Consider the following 20956-nt stretch of genomic DNA (forward strand, 5'->3'; position numbering starts at 1 on the left):
CCATTTGCCTTCTTAACCGCCTGCTGCACCTGCATGCTTACCTTCAGCGACTGGTGCACAAGGACACCCAGGTCTCGTTGCACTTCCCCTTTTCCCAATCTATTGCCGTTCAGATAATAATCTGCCTTCCTGTTTTTGCCACCAAAGTGGATAACCTCGCATTTATCCACATTATACTGCATTTGCCATGCATCTGCCCAATCACCCAACCTGTCCAAATCATACTGGAGTTTCTCTGCATCCTCCTCACAGCACACACGCCCACCCAGCGTTGTGTCGTCTGCAAACTTGGAGATATTACATCTAGTTCCCTCGTCTAGATCATTAATATATATTGTGAATAGCTGGGGTCCTAGCACCGATCCCTGCACTACCCCACTAGTCACTGCCTGCCACTCGGAAAAAGTCCCATTTATTCCAAGTCTTTGCTTCCTGTCTGCCAACCAGTTCTCTATCCAGGTCAGTACCTTACCCCCAATCCCATGTGCTTTAACTTTACACGCTAATCTCTTATGCGGGACTTTATCGAAAGCCTTCTGAAAGTCCAAATACACCACATCCACTGGTTCTCCCTTATCTATTCTACCAGTTACATCCTCAAAAAATTCCAGTAGATTAGTCAAGCACGATTTACCTTTTGTAAATCCATGTTGACTTTGTCTGATCCTGTCACTGTTTTCCAAGTGCTCTGCTATTACAGGAAACTTCCTTGTATCCGGCACGGATGGGACCGACATGTTGCCGGTTCATCAACAATTCCGGATAACCGAACGCTATAGTAAAAGATACGGAGCTCAGAGCTCCATATAAAGCAACAAACCCTGTTGCTTGCTTCAAAACAATGGCCACAAGTTGCAAGCGTCTCTGTAGCTTAGCAACAGCTTCAGCTACACCCTTGCACAGCAACAAATCAATTAAAAAAAGTAACTAAAAGTAAAAAAAGTTACCTGAACCGACTCCTGAATTTTACCGGTGGATAGAGCGTTCCAGTTATTTAGGGGCTGGTTAATCGAAAGTTTCCTGTACATCTTTTATAATGGACTCTAGCATTTCCCCACTGCCAATGTCAGGCTTACCGCTCTATAATTCCCCGTTTTCTCTCTACCACCCTTTTTAAATAGTGGGGTAACATTAGCTACCCTCCAATCCATGGGAACTGTTCCAGATTCTATAGATTTTTGGAAGATGACCAGCAATGCATCTACTATTTCTAGGGCCACTTCCTTAAGTACCCTAGGATGTAGATTATCGGGCCCTGGGGATTTATCGGCCTTCAATCCCGTCAATTTCCGTAACCCCATTTCCCTACAAATACCGATTTCATTCAATTCCTCCCTCTCATTAGACCCTATGTTCCCCGACATATCTAGGAGATTATTTGTGTCCTCTTTTGTGAAGACAGAACCAAAGTATGTATTTAATTGGTCTGCCATTTCTTTTTTACCCATTATAAATTCCCCTGATTCTGACTGCAAGGGACCTACGCTTGACTTCACCAATCTTTTTCTCTACACAGCGTAAGGTCACACCACAAGCAGAAACACACAGGACCACACAGCGTAAGGTCACACCACAAGCAGAAACACACAGGACCACACAGCGTAAGGTCACACCACAAGCAGAAACACACAGGACCACACAGCGTAAGGTCACACCACAAGCAGAAACACACAGGACCACACAGCATAAGGTCAAACAGCAACCAGAAACACACAGGACCACACAGAGTAAGGACAAACTGCAACCAGAAATCAGATCGTGTGAGTATAATCTGCAAAGAGTTCTGACCACCTTTAAAATTATAACAGAACAAAATAGTTTCCAGCTAATATGTGTCTTCTGAGATTTAACTGCTTTTTCCTGAAGTTTTTGTATTCTGTAAAGAAAGACTGGTACATTTCAGGTTTATCAAACAACCGTTTTTAGGTATAGCTTATCAACACAATAAAATAAGCGACCTCAAAGATTCGTGCAGTTAGTCGTAAGGACAGAGATATGAGCTTGGAGTACTAACGCCCAAGTAAAGTAATACGTTTTAGCAGCAAAACATAATCAGCCATTTCACAGTGAGAGTGCAGTAATTCACGACTATAATCCATTGACAGTAGTTGACTGCACTAATAACACAGATCGACGTGAAGACTGAACTCTTACTTATTGTCATGGAGATTCGCTCCGATTTTAACTCCGGGGTGGATTCCCCACTCAGGCTCGAGTTAAAATTACAGTTGGGTCTCAATGATGTCATCGGGCCGCGACATGCGTATGTGAAGAAGGACCCTGTTGGCTGTGTCCTTGCTGCCTGCTCAGGAGAGCAGGTTAAAATTGCAGATGTTGCGATCATGGCGGCTCTCGGACAGGTAAGAGCCAGGGCAATTTTTAACTGCCCACCCGCCAGGTTTCTGCTGAGCGAGTAGGGTTAAAATCGTCCCCATAAATAGGGGCAGAGTTTCCTGTTCCTGAGTGTATTAGTTTGACTGGCCACAGATTATAGAAGAAAACAGGGTGATGAAGGGCAGTCACTTTAAGGGAGACCACCTCATTGCATGTGTCGTAAAAACAAAGGTGCAGCAGATTGACTGAATCCTCTGTTTATCAATTATTTGAATTGACTGTTTATTTTTTTTGTAAATGGAAATAATATTCTCAAAGGGAATTATTTTCATTTAATATTTATATTCTATTAAGGCTGAGTGGAGTTTTGATTAGACTCACTCCACTTGGGAAAAGAAAACAGTTCATAATTTTCTATGCAATTGGAAGAAGCTCCATTACGCCAGTATTTTTAAAATTCTATTAAAAACAACGTTTTTAATGGGCAAGGAGTCCCATATGACAAGGCCAAACCGCAATGAAACTCTGCCCTTCGAATGGCTACTGGGTCCACTCCCCCTCCACAATGTCTCCAAATCTGGACACTAGTTCATGGAAAGTCCAAGCTGACTCTGCCCTGTCCACAATTCGAGTTCATCCCACCATAGGACCTCAGACTTTAACTTTGATGTTTTCCATATTGTCTCCTCCCAGTCCTCTGTTTATAACCAGGACATGTCTTTCCTAACCTCTGCCATGACTGTGCAACCTGAATTCCCTTCGTGTCAATGTGTGTGCGTTTTGGTTGCCGCTCTGAACCGAACTCCCTGTCTTTTTTTCTCTTGGCCGATCATGGGATCTTCTCTCCTGTCTCCTCCCTTTCCTATCACCAAGTCATACCACCTTTTTCTCCTATCTCGGGGACATTTTGCTGTCACCCCTTCCCCATCGCTACCCCAACCCTCTACTTCTCCTCTGCCTTTCTACTCACCTGATGATGTCCCAGGCTTAAATCACACTTGAATAAACCCATAATGCCTCTCTCAGCATTATGCAAGGGGCCCATTGAGGCACCCATCGCTGCCTCCTTACAAATGTAAGAAGTCACACAATACCAGGTTATAGTCCAACAGTTTTATTTGAAATCACAAGCTTTCGGAGCGCTGCTCCTTCATCTCTTCACCTGACGAAGGAGCAGCGCTCCGAAAGCTTGTGATTTCAAATAAAACTGTTGGACTATAACCTGGTGTTGTGTGACTTCTTACATTTGTCCACCCCAGTCCAACACCGGCATCTCCACACCATGCCTCCTTACAGGCAGCAACCCAAACTGCTCAATACTCCTCTCTCGCTGACCTTCCTGCCCAGCAGGCTATCTGGGTACTAAATTTGCCAAACTCCTTCCCATCATGCTCACCCCACAAGCCACTGCTCCCTTGGACTCTGTCAGCAGGTCTACATTCACTGCCCCTCTCCATATTTCCCACCAGAATGACCATTTACTCACGAACAAGACCCTTGCCAGCCATAACCTTATTGTGGATATTGGATTGACATCCTGGCTTTGACTGAAGCTTGGCTAATGGGCAGTCACACCTTGCCCCTTATTGAAGCCTCCCCAACTGGCTATACTTTCCTCACCTCAAACTGGCAGTGTCGTCCTTATTACCAAATCAATCCTTGGTCTCCTCTAGTACTTTCTTCATCTTACTTCTACCCCCTCACCTCTCCTTTAAAGTCCTTATTGTCTACCAGTGCCCCAAATCCCCACAAGCTTCTCACCACAATATCCTCCACCTTTCCTCCCTCAGCCTCTGCTCGAGGGACTCATCAGCTACCATTTCAATCTCCATCTCAGGTCCTCTCTCCTCTGAATTCACTATCTTCCTTTCCTCCTTGAACCTTTTTCTCCATATAAAGTATCTTACCCATATTCACGGTCACCCCCTCAACCTTGCCACCTCCCATGGTCTCTCTACTCCCATGATGTCAATCACAAAGAAGACCATCTCTGACCACGATCTTGTATCTCTCACCACCCACATTCCCCGAATGCACCCAAACCCAATTCTTTCTGCAAATGGCCCTTGTAAAAGCTCTCCTCCACGTTACTACACTTTCAAATTTCTAACTGCCTAGACTGTGGCCCTCCATTTATCACGATACTTCTCTGCAGCCATTGATTTGTGCAACCACTCCCTCACCTTTGATGCCCTTGTCTCTAGTAAAAACTTTATTCTCTCCCACCTTGGTTGTTCCTGCTGGTAAGGCCCCCACATTTGCTCTCTCAGGTCCAAGTGCCACAGACCTGATTGTATTTGTCACAACTTGTTCAGCCATCCAACAACAGGTCTGACTCGACCACAGCAAGCACTAGCGGGCCCTCCTCTCCTCCGCCAAAGCTGCTCAACTACTCCAGGATCATCCTGGAGACCAAAGAAAACCTCTAGTTTCTTAGCCTGCTCATTCCCCTTGACCTCTCTGGAGCCTTTGACATAGATGACCACACCAACCTTCTCCAGCAGCTCACCTCTATTGCCCATCTCAATGGGAATGTCCTCGCTTTGTTCCACTCTTACCTACCCAATTATAGCCAAAGCATCTCCAGCAATGGCTTCTCTTTCCACCTCCGCATGATTACCTTCAGAGTTCCCCAAGAATCTAACCCTGGCCTCCTCCTGTACCTCATCCACATGATGATGACCCTTTGCGACATCATCCGAAGACATGGGGTCAAGTTCCACATGCATGCTGATGATACCCAGCTTTACCTCAACACCATCTCTCTCAACTCCTCCACTGCCTTTCCATTCTTGGATGAGCTGCAATTTTTTCCAATTAAATATTGGGAAGACTGAATCCATTATCTTCCATCCTTGCCACAAACTCCGTTCCCTAGCTACCAATGCCAATGTTGACCCTGGCCACTGCTTGAGGCTCAACCTGACCATTCGCAACCTTGGCGTACTATCTGATCCTGAGCTGAGCTTCCAACCCTATATCCTCTCCATCACCAAGTCCGCCTACTTCCACCTACGTAACCTCGCCCATCTCTGCCCAGCCTCAGCTCATCTGCTGCTGAAATCCTCATCCATACCTTTGTCATTTCCAGACTCAACTATTCCAAGCACTCCTGGCCAGCCTCCCAACATCACCCCTTGATAATATTCGAAACTCTGCTACCTGTAACCTATCTCTCACCACATCCTATTCACTCATCACGCCTGTGCTCGCTGACTGGCATATGATTCCCCAACACTTCAACTTTTAAATTTTCATCCTCATGTTTAAATCCCTTCATGGCCCCGTCCCTTCCTATCTCTGTAAATTCCTTCAACTCTACAACCCCTCCCCTGAACTTTCCATTCCTCTGACCCTACTAGGATCTTGCTCATTCCACCTCCACCACCCCCCACCCCCCACCGGTCTTTGCTCCACCATGGGCAGCCATGCCTAGGCATAAGTTCTTGAATTCCCTCCTTAAACTTCTCCACCTCCCTCTCCTCCATTAAAACCCTCCTTAAAACTAACCTCCTTGACCACATTTTTGGCCACCCTTCCTATTACTTCCTTCTTTGGCTTGATGTCCACTTTTTTTGATTACGCCTCTGTGAAGCACCTTGGGATGTTTTTCTATGTTCAAGTTGCTGCATAAATGCAAGTTGTTATTGTCATTGATTTACTAATGGGCCCCTTGAAAGAACATGCCACTTTTGACCAGTTCGAACTTCAATTCACTCTGGATTTCTATCTCCATCCCCAAGGAGAATAGCCTCCTAATTGCACCAATGAAGAAAAGGCACCACATTACAGAGCAAGTACCTGGCAGTTACCTTATGGTTACTGGTGTGAAGATGAGCATTGTGGTGACATTGTCCAAGAAAGCTGAAAGAATGGCAGCAATGAGACACAGAATGATGATCATGGCCCATATTCTTCCTCTAGACAGCTGGTAAGCCTGAAAAATAACAAGATTTTCTATTATTTACGGCACTGCAGAACAATAAAAGGCTGCTGCATTCAATAGAGGGTCTTGTCCTTTAAATTACATTTAATATATGTTGAGTATAGTATTTCACTGAACTATTTTGAGAACATGTTTTCAGGATATTGAAAACACACAGAAAAATCTTTCTCAGTGGCAATTATTTTTTACACAGAATTATTTTCTCACAAGATAGGACATCCTATAGATACAATATAAGTAACATCATTTCTGGTTGAATTTTACAAAGATTTTCACATGGCCTAATGCAGATACAAACTGCAGCAGCAGGCTGATAATATGGCACTTGCTGGATGTATACAATGTAACATCACACTACAATCACACAACGTGACATCACACCGTGACCAGAAGCACACACGACTGCACAGCCAACAGCCAACATGTGTCCTGCAACAGCCTCTAATTATGTGTGTATATGCCTCACTGCCTTACTGTCAAAGTAACGGCAAGTTTAATGCGCACGCTTTTATTAGTATGTAAAAAATATCTCCAACAAGCGAGAGTTCCCCTCCAAGTCACACACCATCCTGTCTTGGAAATATATCGCCGATCCTTCATCGTCGCTGGGTCAAAATCCTGGAACTCCCTCCTTAACAGCACTGTGGGAGTACCTTCACCACACGGACTGCAGCGGTTCAAGAAGGCGGCTCACCACCACCTTCTCAAGGGTAATTAGGGATGGGCAATAAATGCTGGCCTTGCCAGCGACGCCCACATCCTGTGAATGAATAAAACATTTTTAAATGTTTAAATCGCCTCGCAACTTGTGGCGAGGAAGAGATACCCTGTGAATTGCGAATCGCCAGACGTTGCTGGACGATTTGCGTCGATCTGCCATTAGCCTCGCGAAAACAGAAACTCGCCCTGAACTTCCCCATGAGTTTCATGAAATTGCCACATTTGCTTATTAATTACCAATCAAACTCGCCGCAGAAAGTTAGGGCTGTTAGTTAACAGAGTAGGTACCTTTTTAATGACTAGGTTTATGTTCCTGCAATGCCAAAATGGGAATAACTTAGGGCTGGATTTTCCAAGCCCCGAGAAGGCGGGCCTGGAGGCAGGACAGCCGGTAAAATCGGAGAAAGTGGGGGCGGATGGCAAACCCGCCCCCATCCCGCCTCCGTGTCCTTTTGCCAGGAGATGGGAAGATGTGTAGCTTCAGGTCCCGTCTCCTGGAGGTGGGAAAGGCATTTAATCCTTTTAACTGCCTGTTAACAGGTAGTTAACAGGCAGAAAAAAGGATTAGTGCCATTTTACCTTCACAGGTGAAGGCTTCCCGACCTCAGAGAACCCCACCGGGTTGGAGGAGACATGGAGGAGGTCTGCGGCGGTCGCAGACACCTGGAAGTAAGGTGTAGAGGTGAGTGATGGGTGCAAGTGTGGAGTGGTAAGTATGTAAGGTGAGTGATGAAGTTTAAAAAAGTGTGCACTTACCTTGTTTTCTTTCTACAGCCTTTAGCCGCGCTGGATGGGGAGAGCCGACATTCTCCTTGTCAATTTCACATAATGGCTGTTGGATCCTCCGATCCTACAGACATGTGAAATTTACAAAGTTGAAAGGTTTGATGAGTCCTCACCACAAAGGCTCATCAAACTAAAGAGAATGTCAATGTTTGACAGCTTCACAGAGCTGTGAAATGCTGTCATTTCTTCTTTCAAGAAGTCTTGACAGATAGCACGTCTGACGTTGACATGATCTGTATGTGACTTCCTCCCTAATTGGCCTGCTGAGCCCGCAGGGTGGGCTTACCAAGCACAATCAGGGGAAAACCCCTCTGAATGGTCAGGCGAGGATGGAGGCAGGACATTGACACGACAAGCAGCAGTCCCGCCTCCAACTCGCCTCCATTCACAAAATCCAGCCCTTAAACTGTGGAGTCTCATTCAATCATCAGCTCGCACTTCCAGCAACTTCTGCAGGATGATATCAATAAATTGGCCAGGTAGGCAGAAAAGTGGCAAATGGAATTCAATCTGGAGAAGTGTGAGGTAATGCATTTGGGGAGGACTAACAAGGCAAGGGAATATACAATAAATGGTAGGATACTGAGAAATGTAGAGGAACAGAGGGACCTTGGAGTGCATGTCCACAGATCCCTGAAGGTAGCAGGACAGGTTGTTAAGAAGGCATATGGGATACTTGCCTTTATTAGCCGAGACATAGAATATAAGATCTGGGAGGTTATGCTGGAACTGTACAAAACACTAGTTAGGCCACAGTTAGAGTACTGTGTACAGTTCTGGTCACCACATTACAGGAAAGATGTGATTACACTAGAGAGGGTACAGAGGAGATTTACGAGGATGTTGCCAGGACTGGAGAGCTTTAGCTATGAGGAAAGATTGGATAGGCTGGGGTTGTTTTCTCTGGAACTGAGGAGGCTGAGGGGAGACTTGATTGAGGTGTATAAAATTATGAGGGGCCGAGATAGAGTGGATAGGAAGGATTTATTTCCCCTAGCAGAGAGGTCAATAACCAGGGAATTAGAGGGGAGTTGAGGAGAACTTTTTTCACCCAGAGGGTGGTGGGGGGTCTGGAACTCACTGCCTGAAAGGCTGGTAGAGACAGAAACCCTCATCACATTTAAAAAGTACTTGGATATGCAGTTGAAGTGCCGTAACCTACAAGGCTAGGGACCAAGGCCTAGAAATTCAGTTTGGGCCCGCCAGCTCGCTTGTGCCCAGAAGTTACCGCTGCGCGCGGAGCCACTTGCGCCCGCCGGAAATTCAGTTTCAGCGCCCCACGTCGAAGCCGGCCGCTATTCAAGGGTTTCGGCACCCCCGCTTGGGGCGCTGAGACTGAATATCGGCGCGCTAGGTGCCGCAGCGCCACCCGCTGCGGAGCGGCAGGCTGCAGTACTGCAGGCCTTCCTCCCTCTCTTAAGGGGGAGGTGCCTGCAACAGCGAGATCGCCGCTTGCTAGTGCCGGCAAATGAGCCCGGCACCACGGAGAAGTGTCGGGCTCCCGGAAAACAGCCGGCAATGCCGCGGGGGGGGGGGGTGGAGGAGGCCGGGGAAGGAGGTGCGAGCAGGCGGCCGCCGAAAAAGCGGGCGGCCGCACATCCGCCTTAACTCGCCCCACTAACGCTACAGTACGGCCCCGTTTTCTGATCGCTGTTTGCAGCCGCTGCGGAAGAGGCGGCCGCAACTCAATATGGCGGTCGGGCCGGTAGCGGGGCGGTAGCGGGGCACTGCGCACACCGATGATGTCATCAGTGGCGGCACAGCGCTACTGGCTAACGCCGCCATTACCGCAGCGCTGAATATCAGCGAAAGCTCAGCAAGTGGCGCAAAAGCCCTCTTTGGGCGAAAACTGGGCGCAAAGCCTACTGAATTTCTAGCCCCAAGAGCTGGAAAGTGGGATTAGGTTAGATAGCTCCTTTTCGGCCGGCACGGACACAATGGGGTCGATTTTCATTAAGCTGTCAGGAAGGAGGCGGGACTACAACTTTCGGGTTTTAGTCCCGCCTACATCGACGTCCGGCCAATCCACGCGATTTTCCCTTAATTGACCTTGTTGAGCCTGCCCAGCGGGCTCAGCAGGCCAATTAAGGGCCACCCAGCAACAGGTGACATCACAAACTGAAATTTCATCTGTCAAGAGTTTTTGACAGATGAAATATCAGTGTTTCACAGCTGTTTGAAGCTGTCAAACACTGACAGTCTGACTTCTAACCCGAGTCCTTCTTCGCAGACTCAGTTAGAACTGTCACCGGCACTAAAAGCTGAAGGCTGTCACTTTTGACATCTCGCAGCCATTTTGCTTTCAGTGCTGGCTGAGTGATGGACTCCCGACGCCTACAGGAAGAAAGGCTGTTAAGGTAAGTACAGGTAATTTAAACTTCTTTACACACTTTAGACACACCAAACACACTTACCTTTGCACTCATGCACCCATCACTTAGCTGAACACCAACATCGCGACCCCTCCAAGTCCTTCAACCCGATGGCCCGCCTGCTCTAACCTGGCGTGGTTTGGAGCCATCGGGAATCCCACAAGACACCCCTCAAAATAGGGATTAGGCTAAAAACTGCCTGTTAACTGGCAGTTAATTGGTACTAATCCCTTCCCGCCTCGGGTCAGCGGGTCCCATTGCGGGGCGGGTACCCACCTCCCCTGAAACTTATGTGGAGGCGGGTTTTGGGCGGGATGGTGTCGGGACCCCCGAATTCGGGATTTTTGCCCCCCGCCCACCTAATAGCCCGCCTCACAGCACACTGAAATTCTAGGCCAATGGGTCGAATGGCCTCCTTCTGTGCTGTAAATCTATGATTCTAACTTACAGGGCAAACCATTTTCGAGCTGAACAGTGAGGGGAAAAAGTCTAACAATCGGGGCACATTGCAAGAATCCATGCTCCAGCATAATCTGGGCCATTATTTCTACTTGAATCAGCTCTGTAATGCGCTGGGACTCCTGGTGCCCTGGAAGCTGTCATTAAACTAGAGTGCTTCTGTTTCAATTAATACATGAAAATGAAAGAAGAAAATTAAAATTCAGTCAGACTTTCCTTTCGGCCATCCCTTTGTTTTATAACTAGATACATTACAATGAGGTCATATTTGGTTGATTATTTTTCTTCGTCTTGTGGCAATGCTAATTACAGGGATTCATGATTTGGAATTGAATCGAAGCTAACTGCTGATAAGCCGATCCCTATTATTCATACACCAAGCTACCCTGACTTCAGAGCTAAATTCAATTTAGTAACAGGTTTCAAGTTGAAGCATTCCCAATCTGCACAGTAAGTCTTTCTCATGGTCTCAGATCAGTTTAGGGACCAACTTTAAAAGTTCAGAAAACTACTTCTAATGCAGGCCTTTAGCAGAGTTAAGTAATAAAGCAGCACCTGGCAGCCTACAGAAGTCACCTGGACAACACCCAGGTTTGAGTTGACAACTGGCTGGTAACATTCGCACCCCATACATGCCAGGCAATGACCTTCTCCCATAAGCAAAAGCCCCAACAACATCTGCCTGGCCTTCAACAGCACCGTAACCGGTGAGTTTCCCACCATTAATATCTTGGTGGTCGTCACTGACTAATAGTTTAACCGGACCAGCCATATTAGCACCATGGATACAAGAGCAGGGCACTGGCTGGGTACTCTGTGATGAGTGGCTCACCTCCTGGCTCCTCATGCCTCACCATCAACAAGGCAAAGGTCAGGAGCGCGATGGAATAATCTCCACTTGTCTGGCTGGATTCAGCTGCAACAATACTCGGGAAGCTCGACGCCATCTGGGATGCAGCAGTCCCCTTGATTGCCACCCCTGTCACTGGCCTCTATAACCACCGCTCCATCACTGGTGTACTGTGGCTGGTGTATGTATGATCTGCAGGATGCCCTACAGCAACTCACAAAGGTTGCTTCAACAACCCTTCCCATCCAACAGCCTCTACCACCCAAGATGGACAAATGTAGAAACGTCTTAGCAACACCGTCCCCTCCAAGTTCCCCTCTAAGTCACACACCATCCCAACTTGGACATAAATTGTTGTTCCGTCATTGTCACTGAGTCAATATTTTAGAATTCCCAGCCTAATAACATTGTGGGAGTACCATCACTGTTATGTATTGGGTGTTCTCCTCCCACCTGCGGTGGCGCTGTCACAGCAGATAAATGGTTGGGGTTGTTCTCTTGGTTAAGCTTTAGCTCTCTTTGTTCGGTACTTTCCGGAACCTTCTTTTTGAATAAAGCACTTCATGTTTGAATTTTTGAGTTCTGAGTTCTAAATTGTGTCTAGGTAGAAAGGATCGGATGAATCGGATGAATCTGCGTTGTGGGAACTTTCTTGTTTTCGACTACAAAACACTCGGAACAGAGATTGCAGCATTACATTAACATTACGGGTGCAGTGAGTAACAGAAATTAAAATTTCAAACGTGAGATGGCTACTATATTCGGAAACATCGGTGATTTTGATGAAAATGTTGAGCAATGGAGCGCTTATACGGAACGTTTTGACTATTTTGTTTTGGCGAATGCGGTGGCAAACGATAAGGTCGTGCCTACCTTTTTGAGTATACTGGCAGCAAAGGCATTCAACTTACTTCACAGCCTTGTACAGCCAGATAAGCCAGGAACTAAAACATATAAACACATAGTGGAAATTCTTGGAGCACATTTTTCACCAAAACCTCTGGTTATTGCTGAGAGATTTAGATTTCACAAACGGAATCAAGAGGAGGGGGAATCAGTGACGATGTTTATTGCTGCTTTAAAAAGGTTGTCAGAACACTGCGAGTTCAAGGAGGTGCTGAATGACACCATTAGAGACAGACTTGTGTGTGGTCTGCAAAGTGCAGCCACACAGAAGCGCCTTCTTACTGAGGACAACCTTACTCTTGAAAAGGCCATAGAAGTTAGTGTCTCCATGGAGATGGCGGAAAAGGAGGCTCACCAGTTGAGTTCAACAGGGAGAGTTCACAGGGTGTCGTCTGAGTCTCAAGGTGCGCGGAACAGCACATGTTACCGTTGTGGGAAAACGGGCCATCACGCTAATGACTGCTGGTGTACGGAGCTGGAATGCCGAAATTGTGGAAAAAAAGGTCACATTGAACGGGCCTGTAGAGGTAAAAAAAGAACAGACACAGCTGGGAGGCATGAAAGCAAAATGTCTGTATTTGGACAAGAGAAGAAAAAGAGTGTTCATTCAGTGCAGTATGATGGAACAAGCAAAACAGAGGGGAGCGACACCTCTGAGGAGGAAGAGGTGCACATACTGACGGTTGCAGGTGGTCCAAATGGCTACTGGGTGTCACCACTGGTGGAGGGACAATCAGTGCGGTTGGAGGTGGACACGGGCACGGCTGTGTCCCTTGTTTCAGACACTGTCTACAACAAAATGCTAAAGCATCTTACCCTTCAGCCAACAAACATTGTGCTAAAGACGTATACCGGCGAACCTGTGGCCATGAGAGGCGCCATTGAGGTGACAGTTAAATTGAATGGACAGACTGCAAAACTGCCACTATATGTGGTAAAGGGAAATTACCCATCTCTACTGGGATGTGCGTGGCTAGAGAAAATCACACTGGACTGGCCTGCAGTCCGCATGATGTCAAAAGGGGAGTCAGGTCTGACAGCAGTTTTAAACAAACATGCAGAACTCTTCAATGGTGAACTTGGGAGCATGAAAAAGATCAGCGTGAGACTGGACATTAAACCTGACAGCAAGCCGAAGTTTCACAAAGCCCGACCTGTACCCTATGCAATTAGGCCAAAAGTTGAGGCTAACTTGGAGGCCTTAGTCAAGAATGGAGTCCTGGAGCCTGTGAGCGTGAGCAAATGGACCACACCCATTGTTCCTGTCCTGAAAAAGGATGGATCTGTTTGAATCTGCGGGGATTTTAAAGTGACTATTAACCTGGTGCTGTCTGCGGAACAGTACCCTCTTCCCCTCATTGGTGATCTTTTTACGGGCCTGGCCGGAGGGCAAAAGTTCAGCAAAATAGACTTATGCCAGGCTTATCTACAAATGCATGTCGATGCCAAATCAAAGGAGCTGCTGACAATTGTGACACACAAGGGGCTATACAGGTACTGCCGCCTTCTGTTTGGAATTACGTCGGCCCCTGCTCTATTCCAAAGGACAATGGATCAGATTTTGAGTGGACTGCCAGGAGTCCAGTGCTACCTGGATGACATCCTTGTCACTGGGACAAATGAGGAGGATCATCTTCTGAACTTGGATGCGACACTACAGCGACTGAAAGAGTACGGACTCAGGGTTCGTAAGGACAGATGTGAATTCTTTCAGTCTTCAGTTGAGTACCTGGGGCATGTGATTGACGCTACTGGCCTGCATAAGGCGCCGTCAAAGGTCAAGGTGATCGTAGAGGCCCCAGCACCCCAGAATGTGAGCCAGTTACGTTCATTTCTGGGGCTACTTAACTACTATGGGAAGTTTATTCCAGACTTAGCAACATTGCTGAAGCCGTTACATCAGTTGTTATGTCAAGGCAAAACATAGAAATGGACTGAACTGTGCAACGAAGCTTTCGCCCAAGCAAAGAAAGCATTGCTGAAGTCGGAGGTCCTGACACACTTTCACCCAAAGCTACCTGTGCAGTTGCATGTGATACATCACCATATGGTGTGGGAGCAGTCATATCCCACATCATGCCTTCTGGGGAAGAGAAACCTATCGCCTTCGCATCACACACCTTGAACAAGGCCGAGAGTAACTATGCGTAGATTGAGCGCGAGGCCTTGGGAATCGTTTTTGGAATTCGAAAATTTCATCAGTACCTGTTTGGGAGAAGGTTCACACTCCTGATGGACCACTGTCCATTGACTTCAATCTTCGGGCCCCACACCGGAATTCCGTCTCTTGCTGCAAGCAGGATGCAAAGGTGGGCTTTACTGTTGTCAGGACACACATACGACATCAAATATTGCAAATCAGACTTGCACGGCAACGCAGACGGTCTCTTGAGGCTGTCCTTGCCTGTTACTCCCCCAGAGCCTCATCAGATAGGCATCTTCTACTTTAGACAAGTGGAGGGAGCACCTGTCACTGCAGTTCAGGTGCGAAGGTACACCCGCAACGATCCAGTCCTGTCTGAGGTAATGGACGATGTCATTCGAGGGAGAGCTATAGGAGATTCTCCTAGTTTGAAACCTTACGTTTCAAAAAGAAATGAGCTCTCCATCCAGGCAGGTTGTCTTCTTTGGGGACGCCGTGTCATCATTCCGTCACCTCTGAGGGAACCTATACTGCAACAACTTCATACAGGCCACAGTGGGATGGTTCGGATGAAGGAAATGGCAAGAAGCTACTTCTGGTGGCCAGGTCTCGATGGGAATATTGAGGAGAAAGCCAAAACATGTTCCCCATATCAAAGGGTCCGGAATGTTCCACAGCTGGCAACCCTACACCCCTGGGATTGGCCTGGAGAAGTGTGGCAGCGAGTACATGTGGATTTCGCCAGTCCTTTCGAAGAGAAGATGTTTATGGTGATTGTGGATGCTCGTAGCAAGTGGCCAGAGGTCGCTGTGATGAGGTCTACCACAGCAGAGAAAACAATTGAGAAACTTGGTGAGATGTTCAGCCATTATGGCTCACCGGAACAACTCGTAAGTGACAACGGTCCACAATTTGTATCACAGGAGTTTGCAACCTTCCTGCATGAGAATGGTGTCCAACACGCCAGGTCTGCGCCCTATCATCCCACTACTAACGGCCTGGCAGAAAGGTTCGTGCAAACTTTGAAGCACGCCTTGAAGGCATCGCAAGGTCAGGGCTCAATCCACCAACGTCTGAACAGCTTCCTGTTGTCCTACAGGAACGAGCCGCATGCCACAACCAAAACTTCCCCCGCTTCGCTCATGATGAAGAGGCAGTTGCGGACAAGTTTTGACTTACTCAAACCTCCAAGGGCAGAACAGGTTGTCCATCATCAACAACAAGCTCAAGTTGAAAGGAGAGAGAAAAGAGCCAAGGAGAGACGGTTTCATCCTGGAGGGCACGTCCTAGCTCGAAACTACAACACTGGACCGAAATGGGTTCCTGCTACGGTGATCGCGCAGATGGGCCCTGTGTCTTACATGGTTGAGACTGCTGAGGACGTCGTCTGGAGAAGGCACACAGATCAATTGTTGCTAGGAGCAGAGAAAGCCACAGAGGCTCCAATGGCTGGTTGGCCTGAACTGTTTCCGGATGATACCGCAAACCAGCATCCTTTGCCACAGTGCTCTTCTCCAACACGGGAAGTCAAAGAGACTGTTCCACCTGTGCAAACTCCTGACTTTCGACTGACACAGGCACCTCCTCTATCTAGGCCTATGTCAATGCCTACTGCTGTGGAAGCCAGCGATGACCGCCGGTATCCTGTCAGAGAGCGGCGGCCTCCAAGATGCTTGGATCTGTAGGCTTAGCGACTTACCCACAAGACTGGGGCAGAATAAACACCAGGGTAAAGTCAGGGTTTGAGGCAGTCTACCTCTACCCTTGGTTAGTTGAGTGCAGTGAAAGTAACTTACCTGTTGAGGAATAATGTGGACCTTTCATTTAAGAGGGGAGGAATATGTTAGGTATTGGGTGTTCTCCTCCCACCTGCGGTGGCGCTGTCACAGCAGATAAATGGTTGTGGTTGTTCTCTTGGTTAAGCTTTAGCTCTCTTTGTTCGGTACTTTCCGGAACCTTCTTTTTGAATAAAGCACTTCATGTTTGAATCTCTGAGTTCTGAGTTCTAAATTGTGTCTAGGTAGAAAGGTACAGACACAACAATCACCACAAGTACCACAGCAGTTGAAGAGCATATAGGGCAACAAGGAATGGGTAATAAAGACAGCCTTACCAGCATTGCCCACATCCCAAGAGCAAATAATGTTTTAAAACTTTTATTGGCCGCCTGTCAACTCTGTCTTCACCAAGGAAGAAGATGCTGCCATAGACATAGGAAGGAGAAGGTAGGGGAGATACTGAATGGGATAAAAATTGATAAAGAGGGGGTACTAGAAAGGCTGGCTGTACTTAAAGTAGATAAGTGACCAGGACCAGATGGGATACATCCTAGGACGCAGAGGGAAATGAAGGAAGAAATCGCGGAGGTACTGGCCATAATCTTCCAACCCTCCATTGATATGGGACTGGTGCCACAGGACTGGAGAAATGCAAATGTTATACCCTTGTTCAAAAAAGGGTGTAAAGATAAACCCAGCAACTATAGGCCAGTCAGCTTAACCTCAGTAGTGGAGAAGCTTTTAGAAACAATAATCAGGGGCAAAATTAACAATCACTTGGACAAGTGTGGATTAATTAAGGAAAGCCAACATGAACTTGTTAAAGGAAAATCATGTTTAACCAACTTGATCGAGTTTTTTGATGAGGTAACAGAGAGGGTTGCTGAGGGCACTGCGGTTGACATGGTGTACATGGATTTCCAAAAGGCGCGAGCGGCGGCAGGAATCTCGGAGCGGCGGATTGAGTATAAAAGAGGCTCCAAGAGACCAGGTAGGCCTCAGAGCGGCGCGAGCGGCGGCGGGAATCTCGGAGCGGCGGAGTGAGTATAAAAGAGGCTCCAAGAAACCAGGTAGGCCTCAGAGCAGCGCGAGCGGCGGCGGGAATCTCGGCGCGGCGGAGTGAGTATAAAAGAGGCTCCAAGAAACCAGGTAGGCCTCAGGGCGGCGAGAGCGGCGGCGGGAATCTCGGAGCAGCGGAGTGAGTATAAAAGGCTCCAAGAGACCAGGTAGGCCTCACTGCGGCGCAAGCGGCGGCGGGAATCTCGGAGCGGCGGAGTGAGTATAAAAGAGGCTCCAAGAGACCAGGTAGGCCTCAGAGCTTTCGATAAGGTCCCACATAAGAGATTAGCATGTAAAGTTAAGGCACATGGGATTGGGGGCAAGGTATTGACTTGGATAGAGAACTGGTTGGCAGATAGAAAGCAAAGAGTTGGAATAAACGGGTCTTTTTCCGAGTGGCAGGCAGTGACTAGTGGGGTACCGCAGGGATCGGTCCTTGGACCCAAGCTATTCACAATATATATTAATGATCTAGACAAGGGAACTAGATGTAATATCTCCAAATTTGCAGACGACACAAAGCTGGGTGGGTGTGTGTGCTGTGAGGAGGATGCCGAGAAACTACAGGATGATTTGGACAGGTTGGGTGATTGGGCAGAAGCATGGCAGATGCAATATAATGTGGATAAATGTGAGGTTATCCACTTTGGTGGCAAAAACAGGAAGGCAGATTATTATCTGAATGGCAATAGATTGGGAGAAGGGGAAGTGCAACGAGACCTGGGTGTCCTTGTGCACCAGTCGCTGAAGGTAAGCATGCAGGTGGAGCAGGCGGTTAAGAAGGCAAATGGTATGTTGGCCTTCATAGCGAGAGGGTTTGAGTACAGGAACAAGGATGTCTTGCTGCAGTTGTACAGGGCCTTGGTGAGACTACATCTTCAGTATTGTGTGCAGTTTTGGTCGCCTTATCTGAGGAAGGATATTCTTGCCATGGAAGGAGTTCAGCGAAGATTCACCAGGCTGATACCTGGGGTGGCAGGAATGACGTATGAGGAGAGATTGGGACGATTGGGCTTGTACTCGCTGGAGTTTAGAAGAATGAGAGGGGATCTCATTGAAACGTATAAAATTCTGAAAGGACTGGACAGACTAGATGCAGGGAGGATGTTCCCGATGGTCGGGGCATCCAGAACCAGGGGTCTCAGTCTAAGGGTAAGGGGTAAGCCTTTTAGGACAGAAATGAGGAGGAATTTCTTCACCCAGAGAGTGGTGAACCTGTAGAATTCTCTACCACAGAAGGCAGTAGAGGCCAATACATTAAATATAATCAAGAAGGAGTTGGATATATTTCTTAAGGCTAAAGGGATCAAGGGGTATGGGGAGAAAGCAGGGACCGGGTACTGAACTTGGATGATCAGCCATGATTGCATTGAATGGCAGAGCAGGCTCGAGGGGCCGAATGGCCTACTCCTGCTCCTATCTTCTATGTTTCTATGTTTCTATATTAGACAAAATGCCACATAATAGGCTATGCAGCAAAATTGAAGCCCATGAAATAAAAGGGACAGTGGCAGCATGGCTATGAAATTGGCTAAGTGACAGGAAACAGAGAGTAGTGGTGAACAGTTCACCATGGTGAACGGTTCCGATTCGGCACTTTACAGCCTTCTGGACTCAATATCGAGTTCAACAATTTCAGATCACAACCTCGGCCCCTATTACACTTTTATATATATTTTTTATCCACACCTTTGTTTTGTGCCCTTCCCCCTTTCTCTCTCTCCCACATGGCAGCTGTCTCCCATTCTGCCAGCGCATTTCACACTTCACCTAGAGCCGTTCTTTGTCTCCACTAGTCCGATCACCATCTCGTCTCATCTTGAATAACTCTTAATGTCTCTTCACTTCTCTTTTGTTCTTTCATCCCCATTTCCCAGCCCCCAAACTGGCCTTTTAACCTGTTTCATTTCCTGTGTTTTTTCTCAATCCTGACGAAGGGTTTCGACCCAAAACGTTGACTCTATTTCTCTCTCCATGGATGTTGCCTGGCCTGCTGAGTTTTTGCAGCATTTTCTGTTGCTATTTCGGATTTCCAGCATCCGCAGTATTTTGCTATCATCGTAGTGGTGAATGGTTGTTTTTCGGACTGGAGGAAGGTGTACAGTGGTGTTCCCCAGGGGTCAGTTCTAGAACCACTGCTTTTCTTGATATATATTAATGTCTTGGATGTGGGTGTACAGGGCACAATTTCAAAATTTGCAGATGACAACAAATTGGAAGTATAGTGAACAGTGAGGAGGATAGTGATAGACTTCAAGAAGACATACAGGCTGGTGGAATGGGTGAACACGTGGCAGATGAAATTTAATGCAGAAAAGTGCAAAGCGATACATTTTAAGAACATAAAAAGTAAGAGCAGGAGTAGGCCATACGGCCCCTCGAGCCTGCTCCGCCATTCAATAAGATCATGGCTGATCGTCGACCTCAACTCCACTTTCCCGCCCGATCTCCATATCCCTTGATTTCCCTAGAGTAGAAAAATCTATCGATCTCAGCCTTCAATATACTCAAAGACTCAGCATTCACAGACCTCTGGGGCAGAGAATGCCAAAGATTCACAACCCTCTGAGTGAAGAAACTCCTCCTCATCTCGGTCTTAAATGGCCTACCCCTTACCCTGAGACTATGCCCCCTAGTTCTAGACACTCCAGCCAGGGGAAACAACCTCTCAGCATCTACCCTGTCAATCCCCTTCAGAATCTTGTATGTTTCAATGAGATCACCTCTCATTCTCCTAAACTCCAGAGAGTATCGGCCCATTCTACACAATCTCTCATCATAGGACAGCCCTCTCATCCCAGGAATCAATCTAGTGAACCTTTGTTGCACCGCCTCCAAGGCAAGTATATCCTTCCTTAGATAAGGAGACCAAAACTGTGCACAGTACTCCAGGCGTGTTCTACCAAGGCCCTATACAATTGTAGCAAGACTTCCCTACTCTTATACGCCAACCCCCTTGCAATAAAGGCCAACATGCCATTTGCCTTCCTTATTGCTTGCTGTACCTGCACGCTAGCTTTCTGTGTTTCTTGCACGAGGACACCCAAATCTCTCTGAACACCAATATTTGAAAGTTTCTCACCATTTAAAAAATATTCTGTTTCTCTATTCTTCCAACCAAAGTGAATAACCTCACATTTCCCTACATTATACTCCATCTGCCACCTCACTGCCCACTCACTTAGTCTATCTATATCCCTTTGCAGACTCTTTGTGCGTGATTTTGTCAATGGGGGCGCGTTGGAGACGGGACTGCTGCTTGTCAGGTTTCAGTCCCGACTCCATCGACTTGTGACCAACCCACGCTATTTTCCCTTGATTGACCTTGTTAAGCTCGCCCAGCGGGCTTAGCAGGCCAATTAAGGGGAAGCCGGCTACAGAGAATGTCAGAGTATGACGTTCCATCTGTTTTTTGACAGATGAATTGTCATCGTTTGACAGCTCTGTGAAGCTGTCAAACACGGACATTCTCTGTTGTTTGATGAGTCCTTGTATTCAAGACTCATCAAACCTCTTTTGTGAGCAGAAATTAGATGGTTGTTGCATCGGAGAATGCAGCAGCCATCCGTCATCTCTGCCGGTGAGATGCGAGAGTCTCCGCAT

The 20956-nt window shown here is 47.2% G+C and overlaps 1 protein-coding gene across 1 annotated transcript in view; it reads right to left on the reverse strand.

Annotated features, from left to right (window-relative positions):
• Window positions 1-20956, reverse strand: part of oca2 (oculocutaneous albinism II) — a 707523-nt gene that overhangs the window by 429845 nt on the left and 256722 nt on the right. The window contains exon 12 of the mRNA XM_085999552.1: window positions 6147-6271. Coding sequence (XP_085855678.1) covers window positions 6147-6271 — 125 coding nt within the window. The remainder of the gene's footprint in view (window positions 1-6146; window positions 6272-20956) is intronic.

This window comes from Somniosus microcephalus, chromosome 10 (assembly GCF_052327205.1).
Source record: "Somniosus microcephalus isolate GS21.2 chromosome 10, FLI_Smic_1.0, whole genome shotgun sequence".
NCBI classification, from domain to species: Eukaryota; Metazoa; Chordata; class Chondrichthyes; order Squaliformes; family Somniosidae; genus Somniosus; species Somniosus microcephalus.